This window comes from Chiloscyllium plagiosum, unplaced genomic scaffold (genome assembly GCF_037043375.1).
Source record: "Chiloscyllium plagiosum isolate Xiang-an unplaced genomic scaffold, Cpla_swu_hap1 HiC_scaffold_39, whole genome shotgun sequence".
NCBI classification, from domain to species: Eukaryota; Metazoa; Chordata; class Chondrichthyes; order Orectolobiformes; family Hemiscylliidae; genus Chiloscyllium; species Chiloscyllium plagiosum.
In genome coordinates this window covers 23,511,710-23,536,977 of record NW_028270177.1, presented here as the reverse complement: position 1 = coordinate 23,536,977, position 25,268 = coordinate 23,511,710, and the positions used below count along the sequence as shown (strand labels likewise).

The 25,268-nt window shown below is 38.8% G+C and overlaps 1 protein-coding gene across 3 annotated transcripts in view; it reads right to left on the bottom strand.

Annotated features, from left to right (window-relative positions):
- The window catches only part of znf280d (zinc finger protein 280D), a 128,847-nt gene that overhangs the window by 58,159 nt on the left and 45,420 nt on the right, over window positions 1-25,268 (bottom strand). For all 3 annotated transcript variants that reach the window (XM_043677476.2, XM_087981129.1, XM_087981128.1), the window contains exons 3-6: window positions 19,930-20,022; window positions 19,590-19,720; window positions 18,340-18,469; window positions 6,861-7,040 (exon numbers count right to left, since the gene is read on the bottom strand). In XM_043677476.2, coding sequence (XP_043533411.2) covers window positions 6,861-7,040; window positions 18,340-18,469; window positions 19,590-19,720; window positions 19,930-20,022 — 534 coding nt within the window. The remainder of the gene's footprint in view (window positions 1-6,860; window positions 7,041-18,339; window positions 18,470-19,589; window positions 19,721-19,929; window positions 20,023-25,268) is intronic.

Here is a 25,268-nt window from a genome sequence, read left to right as displayed (position 1 = left end):
ATAAACAGGTCCAGGCAGCAGGCCATGGAGGGGGTTGTTAGGGCCGACTGCCTGCCCCTCTTCCGCAGTTACGTTAGAGCCCAGGTGCCTCTGGAGAAGGAGCACACCGTGTCCACCAACACCCTAGAGTTGTTCAGGGAGAGGTGGGCACCGCAGGGAGTGCATTATTTCCCCCTCCAACTCTATTCTGATTTAATCCCTGCCCTCCCCTTCACTGTTTGATCACGCAGCATTGCCCTTTGATGTGAAGGGCACTGCTTGTCACTGGCCACTCGGGTATTTCCTTTCTTCCTGGTGGTGGAAATTTGAATAAAGATTCATGCACCTTGTGTCTTTCACTGTGTCTCACACCTGCACACACACATGGGTGCTGGGGAAAAAAATAAGCACTACTGCAGTTAGGCGGTAGTGTGGGGGTGAAAAGAAAAAAAAAGGAAAAAAAACAGGAGTGTCATGGGTTCTGCTCAAAAAAAACAGGAGTGCCTCCTCCGACAACCTGTGCCCAACAACCTGAGCCATCTCCGGAATTTTAGTTTTGTCCCTTTTAAGGACTTAAAATGGCGGGCCCTGTACAGTCTGCTGCTGCACACCGTCCACCTCTTCTCCCTCATCCATCGCCCGGACACGCCTTGGCGTGCCCATCTGCCACCGGGGCGGTGGGGATCCCAAGTGGAGGGTTCTCTACGCGGGAGTCCTCCCCCTTTCTCTCGGGGATCTGGGGTGGAGGGTGCTGCATAAAGCGGTCCCCTATAATCCCAGATTGTGGTGGTTCACGAACTCCCAGCCCAACTGTTTGTTCTGTGGTGTCCGTGGACCATGTATGTATTGGGTATGGGCACTTGCACTTTCTTTTTGATTTTCTAAAAAACCTTCTTCTGTTTTTGGTTGCACTTCTGTCCCACGCTCCTGATCTTCAGGTACCCGGTACGGAGTGGGGAAGGCAGGTCTGAAGCCCTCCTTGTGGGTCTGCTCCTGGACCTGGCCAAACTGGCCATAAACAGGTCCAGGCAGCGGGCCATGGAGGGGGTTGTTAGGGCTGAACTGCCTGCCCCTCTTCCGTGGTTATGTTAGAGCCCGGGTGTCTCTGAAGAGGGAGCACGCAGTGTCCACCAACACCCTTGAGCTGTTCAGGGAGAGATGGGCACCGCAGGGAGTGGACGGTATTATCTCCCCCTCCAACTCGATTTTGATTTAATCCCTGCCCTCCCCCTCACTGTTTGATCACACAGCATTGCCCTCTAAAAAGGGAACTACTTGTCACTGGCCACTTGGGTGATTTCTTTCTTTCTGGCGGTGAAAACTGAATAAAGATTTATACACCTTGTGTCTTTCACTGTCTCTCACACCTGCACATACACAACATGGGTGCTGGGGAAAAACAAGCACTACCGCAGTTAGGCAATAGTGTGGGAGAAAAGATTTGGTGACAGGATGCTGGCCTCTGTGAAGCAATTTCAGTGCCAACATGGGAAATTTGCTTGCAACAGTTGTCTTTGAGTTGGGAGTAAGCATTTCTGGCATCATGCCATTATTTGGAAAGCTTGACTCATTGATTCTGCCATTGAAGACTTGACCCAGTATGTTGTAAGAATCCATTATTTTGTCTGGACAAATAACATTGGGGCCGATGAAAAGCAACAAGTAATTCTCCTTGACAGCTTGTGGACCTGCAGCTTTTTCAGTAATGAGGAGCCTAACTTTCCCTGAGGCATGATAGTAAAGCCTTTCAAGAGTTGACTGAAGTGTCCTCTAATTCTGAGATGCTATCAGTTTTATACAGCAATTCAAGCAGGAGAATCCCTCCTGAGATTTTTGACTAGGTTAAGATGACCTGGCAGAGACACTGTAACCCTCAATGAAATGCTGAGACCATTTAGTATTTAGCATTAATGATGTAACCATGCAAATAGCTAAAGCCCCACTGGACTTCAAACAGGCACAACTGGCTTGATCATTACAGAATGTGGCAAGTGCAGTATGTATCCTGAACAGAGGGACTCTTAAAAACCTCAGAAAACCCCCAAAATAAAGCCAAGCCTTGGCCAAATGGTCAAAAGTTTCTGCAGGATCCGGGCTGGTAAGCTATTGCAGTTGCTGCCAGTATATGGACTCAAGACGCAAAAGAGTCCCATGAAACCTAAATTAATTAAGAGAACTACAGGCCGATATCTAGAAGAGTGCACACTCTGGAAAGTCCACCTACATCTGTTTGGGAACAGTAAAATTGGTTCTGATTTGGATGTTGCTAAGCAATCAAAATAAACAGCTGTTTAAATGATCGCCTGGTTCTACTGGAGATCATTGCTGGCATGACCATTTCAGTGATCACAGAAGCAGTCTTAAACTCTAGAATCCAATCCTTTAGTTTATACAAGATCTCAGCTAGACTGAGAACCTATACCATGGAACCTTTACAGATTAAGGGCACAACTTTGGTTCCAGTCTCTTCTGAGAAGCAGCTGATATAATTACCAATGATTGTCATAAAAAAACAAGCCCAAGCTTGCTGGGGCAAAATTGGTTGCCTCAAATGGCTCAACACTTTTCAAATAGAAATTGGCTGTTTGAGTGAAGTCCTAATTAACTACTGGGACATTTTTCAGGAAGGTAAAGGGACCATCAAAGAAGGCAAGGCCACCTTGTATGTTGACCAGGAAGCAAGTGCATGATTCTGCAAGGCCAGCCCAGTGCCATTTGCCTTTCTGACAAAAGTAAAAGGTAGAAATCAGAAGGCTGGAAAGCGAAGGAATCATCAAACCAGTCCAGGTGCTGAATGGGCTACACCAGTTAAACTGACTGTGACGCCCGATGGGTTGGTTTGTCTTTGCAGGAATTTTAAACAAATGATAAACAGCTTTTTACAGCTGGATAAATCTCCAATCTCTCGCATAGAGGATTTATATGCAAAGGTGGCAAGGGGACTGTCCTTCACAAAGTTCAATATGGGCCATGCCTAAGTGCAATTGCAATTCGACATGGACACCCAGAAGGGTTTGTACCAATATATGACACTGCCATTTCGGGTATCGTCAGCCTGCGCAATGTTTCAGCGGATAACATTTTACAAGGTCTACCCCAGGTCAAATTTCTCTCAATATGTGCGAATAAAAGGCAAGACCAATAAGGAGCACCTAAAGAACCTGGACACAGTGCTTAGACGCTTTTCCCAGACAGATGTACATCTTAGAAGGGAAGAATGCATGTTCCAGGCACATCCAAGTGACCTATTTGGGCTAGAGAGTTGACAAGATCGGGTTACATCCATTGGAAGAAAAAGTCCATCTTCCATGTCTGTATCGGAGCTTAGGTTTTTTTCTTGGGCTGTCTGAATTTTTATAGAAAATTCATACATAACCCAGCCTCCATCATGGCACCTTTGCATTAACTCTTTAAAAAGAGTCAGCCTTGAAAATGGTCACACAGCCAACCACAGTTTTCAAGGAAGTGAAGAAATGGTTATCATCGTCTCAGGTGTTACCACACTATGATCCCAAGCGAGAGCTGGTATTGACATGCTATGCCTCCACGTACGACATCAAGGTAGTATTAACTAAGAGGTGCCCCAAAGGAGAGGAATGCCCAACAGCATATGCATTTAGGACTTTGGCTAATATAGAGCATAAATACATCCAGATAAAGAAGGACAGTTTAGTGGTCATATTTAGAGACAGTAAGTTCCACCAGTACATTTCCAGATGTAAATTTATAATAAAAACTGACCACAAATCCTTACTAAGTTTACTTCGAGAGCAAGGCAGTGCCGCCCATAGCTTCAGGCCAAATTTAGCAGTAGACTCTAATTCTAAGTGTGTATAAGTACAAGTTGAACACCGACCGGGAGGCCAAGTAGCAAATGCAGATGCGGTGTGCTGCCTCCTGTTGGCAGATACATCACTGGCGGTACTGTCACTGGAAGCGGCTGTAATGGTTTTAATTTCTCTGGACACTGTTCTAGTCAAAGCTGACAATGTAAGATTTTGGATGCAGAAAAATCTAGTCCTGGTAAAACTGAAACAGCTGGTGGTGACAGGGGAAACCAAAGGGCCATCACAACCAGAAGTGAAACCTTTTGGACCCGGAGACCAGATAACCGTAGAGGATGGCATTTTAACATGGGGAGCAAGAGTGATTGTCTGGAGCCAAAGTCGCCGCCAGATACTGGCTCAACTCCACCAGGGTTATCCAGGGATTTCCAAAATGAAGAAGCTGGTGATAAGTTATGTTTGGTGGCCAGGATTTGTTGCAGACATAGCCAGCCATATTCATGGGGCAGTGCCCAGAATGCCAACAAGGACAGAAGTTACTGCCAGCAGCTCCCGCACATTTGTGAGGTTGTTGAGCTAAACTCTGGACTCAGTTAAGTGTTGACTATGCATGACTTTTCATGAATTCAATGTTGTAAATCATTGTCGATGCCCATTCAAAATGGCTGGATCTGCACAGAGTTCATTCTTCAAATATGGGATCAATCATAGAAAAATACGTGCATCCTTTATAATACAAGAACTGGTCACAGATAACGGGCCATCATTTACCAGCAGGGAATGAGTGTTTCCCGAAGTCAAATAGGATCCATATAAGGACAGCTCCAGACCATCCATCACCCAATGGACTGGCAGAAAGAAAGAACAGTCCAAACTTTGAAACAGATTTAAAGAAACAGCCTGTAGTTTAATTCAATACCTAACTGTGGCAGTTCCAATTTGATTATTGGACCATCCTGATAATAGGGATAGCTCCAGCAGAGTTGTGGGGAGTAATGGGGAGAAAACTCTGCACCAGATTACACCTGATCTTTCCGGACCTGGGGGAGGGGGTAGAAACGGCGTCATAGAGCTGTACAGTATGTAAAACAACCCTTCAGTGCAACTCATCCAGATGCCTTTGCAAGGTTGTAATTGTACCAGCCTCCACCACTTCCTCTGATAGCTCATTTCATACATTATCTGCATGAAAAGGTTGCCCCTCGGGTCCATTTTAAATCCTTCCCTTCTCACCCTAAACCTCTAATTTTGGACTCCATTACTCTTGGGAAAAGACCTTGGCTATTCACTCTATCCATGCCCGTCATAATTTTATAAACTTCTATAAAGTCACCCCTCAGTCTCCGAAGCTCTAGAGACAACAGCCCCAGCCCATTCAGCCGTTCCCTCTCGCTCAAACCCTTCGGCCCCAGCAACATCCTCATAAATCTTTTCTGAATGCTTTCAAGTTTCACAACATCCTTCCGAGAGCAGAAAGACCAGAATGGAATGTAATATTCCAAAAGTGGCTGCAAGATAACCTTTCAACTCCTATACTCAATGTATGCTAATGTTGGATACAGACTCTACAAAGCAAGAGAGAGTTTACTTCATGTGGACAAAGTTTGGTGTAGGAACCACTGGAATGGCCCTGCATGGGTAAGAGGCATGGTTGACACAGTGAGGTCCAGTGACGTATATGGTTCAGGTAGGTGTGATGATCCTGAACAAGCATGTGGACCACAGGAAAGCTGCAAACTCGCAAAAGATGTGGGAGCAAAATGTGCCCCGCTCCTCAACTATCTTTCCGACTGTTCTGGAACCTGAGAGTTTTCCCTTTCCGTCAAGTGTTGAAGATACCTTGGAGTCAAGAAATCAATAATGGCTAATGGGGACCACTGCATACCATTGTATTTACTGATCACAACATGGATCTGCTCTACACTGAGGAGATGAAATGCAGTCAGGACAACTGCTTTGAGAAGCACCTACATCTGTCCACAAAAATGACCCTAAGCTTCCTGTTGCCTACCACTTCAACACATCACCTTGTTCCATGGCCAACATCTGTCTCGGACTTGCTGCAGCACTCCAGTGAAGCTCAGCATAATTGCAAGAACAGCATCTTATTTTCCACTTGGAGACCCTGTAGCTTTCTACCCTCAATATAAGAGTTCAATCACCTTACGCCTGAGCAGCTTCTCCCATATCCCGAGCTCAAACCCCACACATCTGGCTTCACCATCACATGGGCTGCTACCACAACCAACCTCTTGTCAAAAATTACACAACACCAGGTTATAGTCCAACAGGTTTAATTGGAAGCACTAGCTTTTGGAGCGCTGCTCCTTCATCATCTGGTTGTGGAGTACACCCCAGTCCAACACTACCATCTCCAAAACATGACAACCTATTGTCAGCTATTAATGGTCCCCAACAGCAGGTGTAGATTTTCCCATTCCTTTTGTCTGCTCATTTGTTGTTCTCTCTCTCTGGGTGCCATCCCCGCCTATCATTTCCTCCTCCCTCTCCCCTCTTCAGCACAGATACCAACCTTTTTATAGCTGCAATCAGTTCTGAGGAAGGGTCATTGGAACCTCAACGAAAACTGTTTTCTGTCTACTGCTGCCAGAGCTGCTGCGTTTTTCCAGCAATTTCCATATTTCTGGTTTCCAGCATCTGCAGTTCTTTGGTTTATTTGTTGTTCTTTGTTTATAAAGTTGTTTTACACCCCTTCAGTGATTTTTAAAAAAATATTTACCCAAGATAACTAAAGTATCTTTCATTTATTTGTTTACTTCTGCTCTTGCCAAAATCTTAACTTTTCTTTCACAAGTATTTATATAAATGTACAAGATGGTGTGAATCTGAAGTTCCAGAGTGATATTACAACTTTTGCGGAAAACATCATTGACATAGTGCTGCACTCAAAGTTTGGTTTTTTAACAAAGGCTGAACTTATTAATGTGCAATTATGTTAGTCATATAACTGAAAGATATGTCTCTCAATTTCAAAGATGAATGCACATTAGAATCCATTCAGTCTAAACCTTCCAGCAAATGCTTTGCACAAAATTTTGTTTCAATGTTAATTGCTCAGTTTAATGAAAGTAGTACCTTTTGACATACTGTTATATGAGGACACCACTGCAGGACAAGTGATTGAAGATGGTGACAAGATTGACTGACTGCTCCCAGATCCGGCTTCAATGCATTTTGATTTCTTTGAAGTAATATGGTTTGTCTCACAGATTGCTGGACGCTTGTTACTGATATTTGTGCTCTGGGCTGCACTTGCTGAAATTAAGAAAATAATATAGCAGTTAAAAAATATACTGAAGTATGAAATTCACACAGTCTGTAACGAAAAACATTCCTTAACCTCACCATTATATTTTAATACCATTACAGAGTTGAATGAAATAACTTGACGAAAGATTCTAGTAGATTCCTCATTTACATTTAATAAGTTTTGTTGTTTGGTAGTTCAGATATGTTTTTAAAATGATTTAAGACAGGAACAAGGTTTGTTGGGTTTTGCAAGCGTGAAGAGGACAAAGAAAGAAATCACCAAATATTTACTTAAATACTTCAGAGATTAAAAATGCTTAGATAATTTCTTCCCAATATGAAATATTTACATGTCAGATACATGAAAATATTTCATGCTTGGTCTCCCGAATGGGGAATGTGAACTTAAAATAACTGATCTGAGATTGCTCCAACTGACAGAATCTACTTTCAACTGCTGAGTTATACCTGACATTCTGGATTGCCTGCTGACTAGTGTGAAGTCTAATTTAACCAACACAAATGCCTTCACTCTCATCATCAGCAACATTTTTAGACTCAAATTGTTCTCCCAGCATTTCGCTGATAAAAATGGACATGACACAAATATGCATTGAGCAATACGAAGAGGATACACTGAACCTAAACAAGGTGTCCTGACAGCAAACTGCTCCTTAACATCAGCCTCGTAAAACGATGAATCATGTCAGATAATGGCATTGACTTTTTGTGAACAGAGCTTTCGTTCAGAAAACAACAATGCCAGACTTCCACAGCTTTGATCCAGAAACTGAGCAAGATATGATCAGAAGAAAGCACAAGAAATAAAACAGATTAGGGATGGAGGAGAAAACCAGCCTCTGGCAGGAATCAAAACTGATACACAGGAAGGTGGTCATACTCATAAGAAGGTAATAATCTCAACTTCAACATTTCAGGGTTGTGTTCTTAGCCTAATCATCCATAACCTGGTTTATCATAAGATGGCACATAGTGCAATTTGAAGCACTTTCTGAACTATTTGAAGCACTTTCTGAACTATTTTTTCACAGGAAGGATTTGGAAAAATAACTTACCTAAGATTGAAAATGAATTTTTCACATTAGTCTTTAAAAAATGGTTGGAGATGAATAGCTCAAAACGCAAATTCCTCCAAAAAACATTTTTAAAATGTTACACATTAGCCTGTTAATTTTCATTAAACACCTCAGCAAATTTGATGGACAGTTTAATATCCTGAATATTGAGCATGTCAGGTAGGTCCTCTCCATTGGATATGAACACAGAAGTAATAGAAAAAGATAGTAAGTCAGGCCCCAGTAAAGGCTCTAAAGGTTTTATTAGGTTTTTAAAATAGTAACCTAGGAGGACAAAAAGAGAAACTGCTGGAAAATCTCAGAAGATCTGGCAGCACCTATGAAAATAAATCAGGTCCAGTGACTCTTCTTCAGTAGAGTAATTAAGAGTTAAAACTTTAAAAGACGGTGTAGCTGTGTCTGTCTTTCAGGGAATTAAGGTCAGATACAGGGCTGCACTACAATGAAGATCTTACAAATATGAATCTACATTTTTGTTGCCAGGCAGTTGGAGAAGTCTGCAAAAAATGGTTTGTGCTGTTCTGACAGGCAGAATCAATAAGGATTCATTGCCTTCTTTCATGTCTTTGCTGAAAACAGACCTCATCTGACGAGGGTCTTTCTTAGAAAGTATGCATCATCATGACAAATCAAGTATTAATTTATCGTTGCAAAACCATTGAGTCTGTTATTCCAGTTCACTTTAGAAAGAAAAGCTACTGCACACATTCATTATCTGCTAAATATAAGTAAATAAAACAGTGCCTGCCAATAAAAATGTAAGTGTATTGTAATTTGGCAAGTAACACTTATCTTTAAAACTTGATCCACATCATTTATTCAGAATTCCATTATTTTCCAATCTTTTGGAAGTGGTGATAGCAGTGAGAATAACGTTATTTATTTAACAATGGCTCACCAAGACTTCAAACAATTATTACGACATAGACCCATCATGCCTGCACCATTTCTATTACCCAATCGACTGCTTTTTTCCCATATCCCTGCACCATTTCAATCTAAGTAATCTCCAATGCATTCTTGAATGCCTCAATTGAAAGTGTCTCCACCACATTTCCATGCAGTACATTCCATATCATGACTACTTGGGTGTTGAAAAAGTTTTTGTTCACATCACCTTTGCTTCATTTGGACACGATTTGAAATCTATGCCCTCTCATTGTTTTTCTTTAATGAGCAGGAACAGCTCCTTCCCATCAACTCTATCCAACCTTCTCATGATTTTGAAAAACTAAATCAAATCTCCTTTCAGCCTTCTTCTCTGAAAGAACAGTCTTTTTCAATCTATTTCCAGAACTAAATTTTATAATTTCTGGAACTATTCCTGTAAATTGCTCTGTACTCTGTTCAATGCATTCACATCTTTCCCCTCAGGCGGCACCCACAATGGTACATGACACTCCAGGTGAAGTCTAACAAGTGTCTTATACAAGTTCAACATCACCTCCCTGCTCTTGTACTCTCTGTCCCAATTAATAAAGCCAAGAATACTGTATGCGTTATTAAACACTTTCTCCACCTGTCCTGCCACCTTCAGTGACCTGCGCTCACGTACATCCAGATCTTCCTGTTCCTACACCTATTGTACACCTATTTTATATTTCAAAGTCCTTCCCATAACCAAAGTGCATCAGCTCACAATTCTCTGTATTGAACCTGATCTGCCACCTAGCAGTCCACTCCTCCAACTTAGGTCAGAAACAGAAAAAAACAAAATTCATAAAACTTAGGTGCAAGTACCTTTCTGTTACAATGCTGTTTGCAAAGAATTTAAAATCTGAGTTTTCAATCACAATGACTTCAAACATTAGGCTTCTCTAACATTATTTAAAGGTCATGCTGCACACACAAGAAACCACATGCACCGTATTCTAGCTCAATTTTCAATGTGAAATGAAGTTCCTCTCTGCTTGATTTGTCAGGAACACAACAAGAACTTACAAAGGATTAAACCTTCAAATGTGTCTTTATTGTCTTGAAAATTAGTTTCACAAATGACATCAGGAGCCTCCCTTCATCATCCACGCTTTTGACTGATCCAAAAGGTGGTGCTCCAATTTATCTCCTGCACAAAATGTGCAAATTGTTCACCTTCTGGTTACCTTCTGCCAAGTAAATTTGTTTTAGCATTCTCCTTTCATAAATTCTAATCCTTTTATGGCATTGTCATCAACTTCCCAGCTTTACATGCTACTCTTTGGATAATGGAATTCTGTTCTTCTTACCATCAATCAGATGTCAATGCTTCAGTTACTGCAATCCAAGTCCCTCTTCTGTTTCTGTTGCTTTATCTTGCCATTCCCATCCCTGCCTCCAGAAATATTTAACAAATTTCTTTCAAACTGTGTCTTATTTGTCTCTTCTCTTCCATTCCCTGATGTCCTGCTATACCTACATCTCCTCCATGCAAAATATACCGGTACTCACAGCTGGGAGTTTTGAAAAACTAGGCAAAGAATATTTCTCCAATTTTCAACCTGATAGATAGGCTCCAAAGCATTCACATTTTGGTGGGGAAAGAAGTTCTTCCTTTCAAAATAATTTAGGAGAAAACCAGTATCAAGACATTAAACTAAAACTGTCAATAAAATTGAAAATTGCAAGCTTATGTATCTTGGTTTTGCAACTCGGCAGAAGAATAAAGTTGAAATTAATAATTTAAAATAATTGCACATAAATTGAAAAAAATGGAAATCTTAAGCGTGCAATGAATGGAAGCAAATTCTGGCCTTTAATGAGATTCCCTAACAGTGCACTGCATGAAATGAAAATAACTAAAAATATAATGGTGAGGCTTTCCAATGCACTAATTGAATCATACTTACAGTAACCTGTTAATTTTGGGTCAGTTTAGGAAAAAGTACACATTGATCCTAAGCATAAAATCGACATTCAAGTATTTTTCATAGTAGTGACATCTTCTTAAGTACAAGATCAAGTTTTGAATCTAAGTACAACCCAGAAACTACCCATAACAAAAACTATAGAGAGATTATTTTTAGTGCTATGTAAATCTGAAGTAGGTGTACATAATTATTCATTTTTGTGACACCAGCATTTTATCTGTCAATACCTTAAGATTTGCACTGTATTTTGAGACTGCTACTCTTTATACAGTGCAATACATGGACTGGATTATCTTCATTTGGGAGAATGCTGTCTCACAACATTCACTTTAGAAGCATAGGATTGAAGAAACAAATATTTTTCCTCTGTTTGAGTCTCCAAAAAGAGCGGCCCCTTGATTGAACTTTCAGTCCAATGCTATTTTGTATTGTGATGACCTCTATAACAACTCTACTGTTTTGTCAACTAAACACCAAATGGAGTTTGATGGTCAACCAACAATGTATATTTTAACAAATAAATGAGAGACAAACAGGATTTGTTTCATCACGTAATTCTAGAAATCACTTGTTGAATTACTCAGCTAAGTTTCTCAGGTGTGCAGAGGTTCTCTCACAGCACTAGGGATCAGGTTCGATTCCCACCTTGGGCAACTGTCTGTGTGGAGTTTACACATTCCCCCAGTGTCTGTGTGGGTTTCCTCCTGGTGCTCTGGTTTCCTCCCTCAATCCAAAGATGTGCAGGTCAGTTGAATTGTTATGCTAAATTGCCCATAGTGTTAGGGGTAAATATAGGGTCTCGGTGGGTTAGTCTTCAGAGGGTCAGTGTGGATTTGTTAGGCCAAAGGGCTTGTTTCCTTACTGTAGGGAATCTAATCTAATCTAATCTAATCAATAAACACACAAACTTTCCACTCCTTTCTCCCTCATGTGTTTATTTAGTTTTCCTTGAAACACTATAGCCCAAATTCTTTCCTGTGGTTTAGAATTCCACATTATAGCAAATCTCTGGGTAAAATACCCTCCCAAAATAGTGCTTATATGGTATCTTAGGCCTCTACTTTTGGTTACTTCCAAAACTAGAAACATCACCTCCACACTACTCATAATGGTGAAGATCACCAGAGAGTTAACCTCAGCCTTCTGGAGATTGATTACTATATTTACCAAAATGAATGATACAACCATAATCAATACTTCACCAACCAACTCAAACAGATAATGGATACAATGCACATTTCAAATAATCTTGTCTAATAACTGCACTTGAGAACCTGCTGTTCCAGGTTCATAGAGACATACAAACTTCAGACTGCCCATTTTTGTAGTTCATAGGATTACAGTCAGATAAGTGCTGACACCAAGCCAAATGAGCTAGGAGAATAGTTTGCTTGTTCACTAAGCATTTGGTCAGGTTTTAATTAGCATCTTAAACTAGTTATTTACACATCACTCAAATGGTATGAACCAAGTATGCTAACTGCATTTATTGATTTCAGAATGCAGATCATAAATAGTTTTTTTGTGTGAAGAGGGAAAAGCAGCAACCAAGCATGCATAAAAGTGATAGAGCTCCAGTTCAGAACTGCACTCTTAACAATAGAGAAGTTATTCCAGATGGTTTTTTAAAACCTATTCCACTGGCATGGTTAAGGATCAGAGTTGTTTGAAGAGGTTTTAGAGAATTTTTCTGCACCAACTTTTGCTCATTCGCACTTGTAGAAACATTCAGTACAGCTAAATTCACCTGAGAGGGACTACAGCTGATATTTGGAATTGCTCTACCAGTATCAACTGGTCTTAACTGAGAAGGTCCAGTTCTTCCTAACTGAGGAATGGCTCCTGTGCACGAAGGAGAAACATCTTACTCAAAGATAAATTGACTGCTAAGTACTGAACTATACATATCAAACAACAGCAATTTTGTCATTTTTTAAAAACAATCTGAGTACTCTCTTTCAAAGTTTGAAACTAAATTTTCAAGCTGATATCATTAGCTCTTTCAGGTAAAATTTCACTTTCAAACAAACAAAGGAACACAATGTTGATTATCTATCACCAATTCAATTAAACATTTAATACTCATTTACATTTCAGTCTTAAAATAATATTTCCTAATTCTTCAGTATCATTTTGGCATTATTGGTAGCATTTATCACAACGAGTAAACTACAAAATACAAAATGCAAGGCTCTCAACTTTCCTCCAACCACGCTTTCAAAACCTACCATCAGAAGATGTTGCATAAAAATATTTGGAAAATATTAATGTAGATTTATTGGTTTAAGATGGGGTTAAAAAACACAAAAGTCAAAACATCTGTGATGCTATAATTCAGAAACAAAATCAGAAATGGCAGGAATAGCTCAGCAGTTCTGAGTTCTGAGGAAGGGTTAGCCGACCCAAATTTTAACTCTCGATTTTTCTCCACAAATGCTGCCAGACCTGCTGAACTTTTCCAGCAATTTTCATTTTTATTTGAGAAGTACAAGGTGTCCTGGTGTCAATTTAAACATAAATCCAATTATTTGCATGATGTGAGGTCCTTAGCCAGAACTGAGAACGAGTACTGACTTGTTTTGCTTATCGTAAAGGTTCCAGTACAGTGCTTCCTAAACATTTCCCATGACCCCCCCCCTTAAGATTGTGGAATACTCTCAACGTGAACTGAGAAACCAATTTTATTTTGGGGGGGGAACAGGAATTATTGAAGTTGTTTATAACTTGGTAATGGTTCCACAATAGCCATAGCTGGCTCAGACTTAGAGATGCCAAAATTTCAGCTCATCATCCCACTTAGGGTTCCAGCCTCACTTTGGGAAATCTTGCCTCGTATCAACATAAACCAGAAAAAATAACAACTTTCACTGCTGTTAAAAGCAGATCCATTGTTTCATGAACATTCAGATTTTATAATGATATATCAGTTTACAAGTAATAAATCATCTTGGACTTGGACACTGAAGAGAGGACAATTTCCTTCACCTGTACACTTAATAAACAAAAAACACCTAGTAGGAATCCAACCAATCAATTTGAAGATCATTACTTTCCTTGTGTATCATTATTCTGTCTGTCCAAAAACACTGATTGCAAACAGAAAAAAATAATTCTCAATACCAAATTATTTTCCAGTGAATACCCAATCTAAATGCAATTATTGGCACAGCTCCTTTGCTGAAAGTAGATAAGATAAGCAATCATTGTTTATATCACCAGTTGTCTTCCTTTTCAATAATAATCATTAACTGCCTCATCTCATTCCAGATAGTCTTGTTTTTTCCAGAAACATTGTTGAGAGCACATCGAGAAGGGGGACAGACCACAGAAGTGAGACCAGACAGGACTGCAGTTCCTTGCATAGGTCAATGACAACAGCATACTTTAAGAGAATATTTGAGAAATTATAAGCAGAACAATAAGGTTCCTTTACCCTACTTAGTGGCTCAATTCTTGTAAATCAATCCCTTTTCTGAATTTTGTTAAAACCTTTTTCAATTAATTGGGGCGGCACGGTGGTTCAGTGGTTAGCACTGCTGCCTCACAGCACCAAGGTCCCAGGTTCGATTCCAGCCTTGGGCGACTGTCTGTGTGGAGTTTGCACATTCTCCCCGTGTCTGCGTGGGTTTCCTCTGAGTGCTCAGGTTTTCTCCCACAGTACAAAGATGTACAGGTCAGGTGAATTGGCCATGCTAAATTGCCCATAGTGCTAGGTGCATTAGTCAGAGGGAAATAGTTCTGGGTGGGTTACTCTTTGGAGGGTCGGTGTGGACTGGTTGGGCCAAAGGGCCTGTTTCCACACTGTAGAGAATCTAATCTAAACAAGCAAGTCTCAGCAACCAAAATGTCCAATCAATACTTTTCGGTCAAAACTTGTTGATTATGATATTTAAACTCAAAAATCAATATTGGTGATACTAATTAAAATTTATTCCACAAATATTCCAAAACAATGAAGCATACTAATGTTATCTAAAATTTGTGAAGTGCATGATCTTCTCCCACAACTGTTAAACAAAATCACACTTGGAATTAAATGTAAATGTTCTAAACTTCAAAAAAAGTTCAATTAAATGTTGCCATGCCACTGGAGGTAAAAATGACAATACTATTGATATCTGTCACAAAAACATATTACAACTGGATAAATTTGAAGTTAAAAAGAAACAATGTTTTACCAAAGTTAAATATAATAATAGTACTGATTGGAATAAACAAAAAGGTGGTCACAACACAAGCAATTTTGCCCTTAATTAGTTATCAGGGGTGATTAAGAGACCTGCTCAAAAATGAAGAAGAAAAGAGAGTGCAGCAAATTATGGCGCATTAATCATGGGAAATTCCAATTCCAGTTTAAGTGGAAACATCGGCACAGCCGACAAAGTTCCACAAGTACAAGTTTCAAACAGGAACATAACAAATCGGCTTTTAAAATGAACAAAATGCAGTCTTGGTTACTTAAAATCTGACTGAAAACACTGGAATAACCACTATTACATTGGGCTACAAAATTCCTCATCATGATTTCAAAGGTAGAACAGTTTCCTCCATAGTAACCTCACACGAGTTTGTCCAATAGCCCGTGTTGCAATTGAAAATATATTTCAAATTTCAAGTCAAAGATCATTCCATCAAAGGAATTAACAAATGATTATCTAACCATATATTTTGTGAACAAAAATAAAAATCAATATTAAAATACAAAACGTTTACATGGAAAGGGAGAAGGATTGAGTGGAATTTTGCAACATTCTAATTGGAGTCCTGTGCAGCTTACATGATTCTTAAACATGACAGTGCTGCTCCTGTTTTAATATTCTGAAATGATTGTCATTTGACCAGATTTTGAACATAACCAAGAACAACACCAGTCAAAAAAAAAGAACTAATTCTGCACATGGCCTAAAGAACAAAATTAATCTTAATGCAAATAAAAGTTACAGCATTAGATACTTGAAAGTAGAGATACAGTTCATGAGTGCATAACTAAGATGACGCTCAACATAGCTGGAAAAGGAATGAACTTTAAAGTGTGAAGCTTGAATCCGCAAAGTTAATCACTACAATTCATCTCAAAAGCACTTTAATACAAATTCAAATAACCCTGCGTAATCAAAAGTGAGGTCAGAATTGGAGAAAGCAAGGACCGCATATGCTGGAGATCGGTCGAGTGTGTGGTGTTGGAAAAGCACAGCAGGTCAGGCAGCCTCCTCAGGAGCAGGAGAATCGACATTTTGGAGATAAGCCATGATGAAGGGTGAATTCTCCTGCTCCTTGGCTGCTGTATGACCTGCTGTGTTTTTTCAACACCACACTGAGATCAGACTTGGAATAATGTAGGCAGCTTTGTATTCTCCACCTCTACTATGTCGCCTGTTGGACAGGGCAGGCTCAGAAACTGAAGTTGTGGAGAAATGATTGACAGGAACCTGATCCAGACTTTAAACACGCTGAGGGGCGTGGAAAATATCAATGCAAACACATTGTATTTGAAGTTAAAGTCACTACAGTCCTACCAGACCAAAAGGCTGGTCTCTCATTAGAGAGACACAACTGGGGGTGGTGTAACTTGAAGACAGTGAGGTCTCCAGATGCTGGAGATCAGAGTTGAGAGCATGTTGCTGGAAAAGCGCATCAGGTCAAGGTCAGCATGCCTCAGGTGAAGGAAGAGGTTGGAAAGGTGTGTCTTCATAGTAACCTCAGCCAGTGTGGGAAATGAGCTCACATTGGTGGCATAATTCTGCATCACAAAACAGCCAACTGAACTAACCAACCACCAAAATATGTTTTTATGCTCCAGGCCCAACAAGAATAAAGGATGTATGTACATTTCAGAGAAGTATAAATCTTCCTTTTCTAGCTGGTGCTCCCAAATCTAACAGTGAAAAGCACAGACTCAAAGCACAGTTCCTGAAGCTTCACAGAACAGAAATGGATAATGTGGCTGAGGGGATTTTGGAAATGGGAGGTGATGTGAGCATCCTATTAAAGCAAAACAAATAAAATGTGTTTTTTAGGATTATTTACATTTTCAGTGATGTTGTCAAGTACTTTTGAGGTGGAAGCAGGTTGAAATAAACTGTGCAGAGAATGATAGGGAAATTACAAGCTGTTTGGACAAAAGGCTGATGGTGCATTCTTGTTCAGAAATAAAGACAAGAGCACGCAGACAACAGAGTCTTCAACTCTGCAAAAATCATGCATCAGAAGCAAGCTTGAGGAGTATTTCTACAAAAATTCAGTAAATAGCAGCCAACAAGGATGAAATGGGAAAAGTCCTGGCTAACAAACCGGCATGAATTGTTTAAGGAAAAAACAATCCAACTCAAGTGCACTAATCATTCAATATTGCTGACATGGGTTACAAAAAAAAACATTAATTGATGATGTTCCATAATAATGGCTATTAATTTCGGTAAAAGTCGTCAGATTGGAATTCAAAAAAGGGTCTGGACACAGAATTGACCTAAACATAGATAACAACTCGTACCAGTGAGAGTAGTAGAGGAGGATCCTTGGCACACATGAAAGATAGGATATGTGCTTCATGAATTGTGTTGAAACAGTTCAATATGAAGTTAAATGAATAATAATGTTCTAGTTGAATCAGTATTAAACATGACCAACTGTAGTCCCAAAGCCAACAGAATTAAAATATTAGAATACAAATCAGAGGAATTCATGACCAAATTGCACAATGCTCCAATAAAAACAACCTCAAGTACTATGCTCAGTTCTGATCACTGAAATGAAAATGGAAGACCTTTCAAAACTGAAAGCAGTACAAAGAAGAACAAGAAGGTGAATCCCTCGTCTCATGAATCTGGGTAATAAGATAGGTGAAATCGTAGTTTTTCCAATCTGTAAAGGAGACAGAGATGGTTGCAACATTTTATGGGAAACTATCAAGAATATGAGTTTAACAAGTGTAGAGCCAAACGCAGCAGCATTTAAATTTGTAAACAATAAGTTCATGACCAGTATTGCACGACTCTTCTTCATAAAGGGAGTGAAAAATATTTAAAACCAACTTCGAAGCATAGTGATGGAAGAAAGATTCTTAAGACAATGTGGCAAAAAATTAAATGCAACAAAGGAGGCAGTGAGTCTTGGGCTGCCTGAGAGACAAATTAAATTCAATCATATAGTTTTCCTCTTCTTCTAGTGAGCTTTCTTCAGGGCTTAATTTGATTAGATAGATGGTGAATGTAATCAATTGGCTGAATGGTAGCAAATTAATGTTACATTCTAGTAAAAATACTGCTCATATCGAGGTCTTCTTGATCAATTACAACTTCTATGGTTAAAATAAAAATTGCTGAAGAAAAACAGAAATTAAAGATCTCAAACCGGAAAGCATACCGGAAAGCACAGAAACAGTTGGTCTGTTTTGATAGCGACTTAGACTTGGATTCTGTCTTGCATTGTATCCTACTCCACCTGAACTCTGAGACACAGTCGTTGGTAAATCCACATCTTTAGCAGCGAAACCCTAGCAGAAAGGAAAGTTCTTCAATAAAATCAAATTAGTTTTTCAAAATTAAGAATAAAAACTGAGCATGTGAGGTGCTTCCATCACAATGGAGTACACAAAAGTAATTTCACCCAGATAAAAATGTGGAAAATGGTCACCAGCTGGCAGAATCAGTTACTCAAAGGTCTGTACAGTATAACAATCCAAAACTGCTCTTCAACGGCATTACAAATTCTCAGTTAAATATCAATTATTCACTAATCTGTTGATTTGCAAGCCAATGCACTTAAAACACCCTGGTATCGTACTCCCTTGTCGGACAACACCACAGGAAATAGGAGGAATCTGCTATTCGGTCCATCAATCCCACACCACTATGGTTCATCTGATTGTGACTTTGACTCCCCTTTCCTGTCTAACTCAGTCTTGAATATTCCCTATGACTTCACTGCTACCTGAAGAAGAGAATTCCAAACACAAACAATCGTGTGAAAAATATGCAAATTATACCCAATTCTCAAATCTGACTTGTGGTTTGCTTTGAACAACAGATTGAGGTATTACAATTAGTCTCAGAGCAGAGAACTGGTGAGGTCATGTGTGAAACATCAGATCTCACCAATATATTGCTACACAGCAACCTTTCTTAATTTACAATTGACAGTAGTGTGTCAATTAATCCTCAACAGAAATCTTTATTCAATATAGAATTTGGCTTAACTGTAATGAATTCAAATGCGAGGTTTTTAATATATCACTAGATATTCTGTAATTGTAAAACTCAATTTCCTTCAAGACATTCTAGAAATAACTTCAAAATCCTCTGATGAAACTTTGGTACTTAGATTGATGCTTAGAATTGCTTTGTTTCCAGGAAAACTAAACACCAATAGACAAGTTGGCCAATTTCCACATTCTAACTGCTAATTTAATGCAGATTCTGGGTCTCAATTCCACACTAATTTATTCAATTTAAAAAAAATCATGAGGCATTCCATCATACTAGCGAAAAAGAAATAACAGATTCCTTCAAGACAACTGAAAATGAACTGCACAGCATTGTTCCAATGCTTAAGAGTGGAAACTAAAGTCAATTGAGCTGTGTTTAAGTAAACAAATTACACCATTTTGTCATTACCTGTGTAGTGACAATAGGCTGTGTCGTTACTGAAGCCGGCACAGTTTGTGATCCTGACTGATACACACCCATTGTGCTCGAATTTAATGGAGCAGTCTGATGGTTGATTGATTGGTTTGTAGACGATGTACCTACAGAAATAAATCTTTTTAAACTTTCAATATTGTGGAGGATTTATATGAGTCCGCAAAGATGAACACATTAAAAAACATTTAGCAAAGGACACCCATTTTTCTAAACTAAATAGCACTGTTGTTTTACAGAAACAAACAAGTTTAATTACAAATAGTGTCTCAGAACTAAATTTAGACACCAAAACAATCACTTCAGTATCTCTTACCACTGCTAAAGGAGACCATCATGCCTCTGCTAAGTCCATTCTGCATTCCTCCTTGCTGTGTCAAATTAAATGTAGTGCCTTCTGTTTTATTACCTTGGAAGCAAATAAAAGATAGAAATAATAAGTAATCTTCTAATGAGAAATTTGAAGGATCTGGAGAAATTCAAAATATGACAAATTATTATCCTTCAAAATTTTATTGTCACTTCTCTCCTGATTTTTCTCACGATCTGAAAAAAAAAATCAAGATTTCAGAAAGTAGGGAAAACAAGGGTGGCTTTGAGCAGTTTACTACACAATATTCAGATTAAGAAATTTACCACTAACTCCCAGAAACTGTACTATAAAAGTGCTTGTAGATGGGATGAAAGGGTTTACTTTTGGTAGAATTGCCTCTCATTTGAAAAATAAGAACCATTACACATAAGATTTAGTTCATCAATTTTCTTAATTTATGACCCATTGTGGAACAAATCTAGGAGGGAGATAAAATTTGTTTTGTGTGTTCCAGTTAAACTTATTCAAGCATGCTTAGTAAATATAGGAGGACGGCTCCATCTGGTAATCTTCTGTTCAATGAAACCTTACTGGGAGTTGCTGTGGAATAACTGCAAGAGCTTAAATGCACACTTTAGTTTTAGTCACTGAAGAACTGCAGCATTTTAAGAGGTTCTTCATTATCCTTTTTGTCGCTGATACTTAATGATAGATGTCTTAGCCATGTTCAAACTTCATGAATTACTGTGTGTACGATACAGAGTAAAAATGATGCATCAATTCTGCCTTGTATTATAGATAAGTAAACTTATGGTACCATGATTTCATCATTTAAGTAGTCAATCCTAAAGCCAACAATGGAGGCTCCAATATAAGAAGTTTAAAATTCTCAATTTTGGAGAGCTTTCAAGGATGAGTAAATTTATTATCATAATTAAGATGCAAAAATTTGGAATTTGGAAAAACACTGAACCCAAGGAAAGAAAAATCAGGAGACAGGGAAAATTTTACTTTGTTCTTAAACAAGGGAACATAGGCATAAGACCTCTCTCAAGAGGCAACTCATTGTCCACAGTGGCCAGAAGGCAAGCCAAGGCACTGATCTTGTGACCCCCAATATGATCAAACAGAGGTTTGCATTCATATCCAAACATATGAAGAAGGAGTCAGCCTTTTCTCTCCTCCACAATTAATGCAGTTGAAAACCCATTAATGTTATTTTGGCTAGACACACAGGTTTGTTTAGACTCTGATCTGGGGGAGCTAATGTCATAGCTTTCTTGTACTTTTGATCATATCTGACATAACAAAATAACCATCTTGTACCCATAGATTAGTATTCCATTCAATGTTAGTATGTCAACGTGGGAAAAGTAGCAGCAAAGACGCAGCTGTACTCTGCCCTCATGGCATGATCACACCAAGCTCAGGACTGAAGTTCATCAATGCACAAAAATCTGGATAGGTTGCCCAGCAAAGAAACCACTGGTTTCACAGATTTAGTTGGAACTGATTTTATATTAATGCAAAATCAAGAAATGGTTACTGTCAGCAAGCCTACATCTTTAAATTCTTTTTCAATACAATTTATAACCTTTCCTATATGTGGATGTCACTTGCCTGAGCAATATAAAAAGGTTGATATGGAAAACAAGCTTTTGCCAGGAGGCCTAAAACAGTATGCCTTGAATATTCACTTCTTTTTAGGTTGCGACTCAAACCTCTTCTAAATGGTTATAAAACTATTAACTTTATGGCGTGCTAGTATCATTCAAATTTGGAACTCAGTCCAATTCTTCAAGAAAAAGTAGTTGCAAAATTTGAGTCAAGAATTTAAAAACAATTTACTGCCAAGTTGACTACAGCATTCTGAGTTGACTACGTCTGGATTTCTATGGTTCACCTGTGGTCAGCTATTGGCTTCTAAACATTGCAACCACTCTATGGACATATTTAATGAGCTCAAGAGAAATTTAGCAGATTATGACCAAATTTGGAGGACCTGTTCTATACAATGATGGTGATCATCATTGCAAATGGAAATTGGGTATGCTGACAATTTTTAATTGAATTCTGAATTTCTACAATTACAAGCATGAGGAACATAAAATGACAGCAGACTAAATTGATCTTTATCACTCACTCACCCAACAGACCTGCTGAGTATTTCCAGCACTTTATTCAGATTATCTGCCCTAGCAAGCTGGATAAGTTTTCAAGAATTGTCAATGTTGCAATTAAATCACAACAACTTTCTAAATTCTAGGGAACATAAGTCTACTAAATATTTCCACATCAGAGAAACCTTTCATCCAATAACCAGTCCAGTGAAGCTCTGTTTCATTTATTCCAGGGCAAGTAAGGGCCTTTTTTATGTTAAGGACACCAAAACTGTAATAGTGACCAAGTGTGGCTTCCCCAAGGAATTTGATCAAACTTCACAATTATAATCCAAACTTTGATAATAAAAAGTCAACATGTCTTATCTTTTCCGAATCGCTCGATATAACTGCACAAAACCAGTCTCTCAACAGCACCTGGCTTCCTCTAAATACCAATATATTCAAGTCTCTCGCTATCTTAAAACTTGTTTTTCCACTTTTCCATTCAAAATGGGAAACTTCACATTTGACAATATTGTGTTCCATCTATCATTTTGCTGCCCACTTAATTAATCTGTTTAAATCCCTGTGCAACCTCTGTACATCCTTATCACAGCTTAGTTTTCCACCTTCTCATCAGAAAGCCTGTTTATATTACAGTTAAGCTATCATCCACAGCATTAATATAGATTGTAAATGACTGAGGCCAACTAGTTTCAGTGTTTTTGAGGATATACAGATTTGTTAAACTTGATTTTTCTGACAATTACATGTTTACTTGGTCCAATCATATAATGATTATCCAAGAGCTTCTTGAATATGCCCCTAATAATAGAACTTGAACACTAGGAAACTCTTAAACTTGCATCACAAATTACAAACTGTTCATAAAAGTAGTCTCCACTATTCTACTACGAATGTCAGGCTAATCAGTCTATAGTTTGGGGTTTTCTCTCTCCATCCTTTCTCAAATAACAGGGTTATGTTTTCTACTTTTCAATCATGAGGAATATCCCAGACTTCTTCTGAATTCCCTGGATTCAATATCAATTCACTTTCAGATTACAACAGAATCTTGACCAGACGGGCCAATGGGCTGACAAGTGGCAGATGGAGTTTAATTCAGATAAATGTGAGGTGCTGCATTTTGGGAAAGCAAATCTTAGCAGGACTTATACACTTAATGGTAAGATCCTAGGGAGTGTTGCTGAACAAAGAGACCTTGGACTGCAGGTTCATAGCTCCTTGAAAGTGGAATGTAACTTGAGATAGATAGTTAAAAATCACACAACACCAGGTTATAGTCCAACAGGTTTAATTGGAAGTACACTAGCTTTCGGAGCGACGCTCCTTCATCAGGTGATTGTGGAGGGCTCGATCGTAACACAGCACGATCCAGTCCAATACCGGCATCTCCAAATCTTGAGATAGATACTTAGTATATGCTTAACACCTGTCGTTGCCCTTAATTCCCATTATAATTTTGCCTCATCTTTGCTTCCAAGGGAGCAGCATTTAATTTTAAACATTTCTTTATATGTTAGGCACTTAAAAGCAGATAGTAAAAGCTTCTATTAAGTTTCTTGCCAATACATACTCAGTCTTTTGTTTTCCTTCATCAAGAGTTTGGTTGTAATATTGGTTATAATTCTTAGTTATGAACTCTCTAAATCCTTACAACTCTGACAATAATTAGAAATCTCTTCTTTCAATTTTATGTCTCTTCTGGACTCAGATAATGCACTGTAGTATCAGCATTACAGTATGTATTGCAGAATCTCAGTGCAGCTGAAAACATTATTTTTTCTGAACTTCTTATATTTTTATCTTTTTTCTCTCCACTAAAACACTGCATTGATTAACATTTGAATACAACATTTGTTTTTCCCCACATACTTGCCTTTAAAATGGCTAGCAGGTATAACATTTTCTGCAGGTTCACAATCCACTCCTTAGGCCTTCTTGGAAACATCCGAAATACAAAGTGTACAAATCAGCTTACATTATCAAAGTTAAAAATCACACATTGCCAGATTATAGTCCAACAGGTTTATTTGGAAACACTAGCTTCCAGAGAACTGCTCATTTGTCATGTAGCTGTGGAACAGGATGACAAAACACAGAATTTATAGCAAACAATTACAGTATCATGCAACTAAAATGATATATTAAACAAACCTAAATTGCTGTCTCGGTTTGTTCAATATATCAGTTCAGTTGCATGACACTAACATTTTGCTATAAATTCTGTGTCCTATGAACCTGTTCCACACTACCACTCCAAAAGTTAGTGCTTCCAAATAAACCTGTTGAACTATAACTTGGTGTTGTGAGATTTTTAACTTTGTCCACCCAGTCCATGATGTAGCTCCACATCATGGCTACATTATCTAAGACCGCTTACATTCTTATAGACAAGATGAAGCTATTGTCCCAAATTGAGGTGTCTAATGTGAGAAGCAAACAATTTTAATCTGGGAGAAACAAACGTACAGAATAATGCAAACATCGAAATAGATCCATTGAGTCAATCCCATTGGCATCTTCTCACAGCTCATCCTTCTACAAGAAAACTCTAAACTTTCATCACAAAACATAAACAGTTCATAAAGGTAGTCTCTCGTATCCTTTCAACAGATTTAAATCAATATATCTTAAATGTAGTGCTACTCATTATTTCAAATTGGTCTCAGTTATTGCCCACAGTCAGAACTCCATCAGCACTTTATCCACATATTGTATACTTCAAAACATGCTGGCAATAAATAATTCATCTTTGCAGGGTGTGGTGTAAAATTATGTCCCAATACATGTGTGAATCATAATGTAACACATGTATTGGGCCAAGCAGTGGAATGTGGTGAAAGGGTTAAAATTGTGTCCCAATACATGTGTGAATCTAACCGAAAATGGAAGGTGTCGCTTAGTCCCGTGTGAATCTTATTACACACCTTCCAGTGTGAATCTTCTTATCTGTATGTGACCAGAATGGAATGTGTTTTTCAGCCTTGCTCTGCTGTTCACATGAATGTTTAGATCTCGAAAAGAGTATATCAGCTGGAAAAGTCTCCAGTTCGGTAGAGTCTGCTCCGGGGTTGCGTTTAACCGCCGAGCGTGGGTTGTTGGCAACCGCTCTACGAGAACTGACGGCTCCCAGTTCCGGTAACACGTAGAGGGAGTATAAACCAGACCCGTTGTAAGTACGAGACCTGGTTGTGGCGACGCTGCGGGGAATAAAAC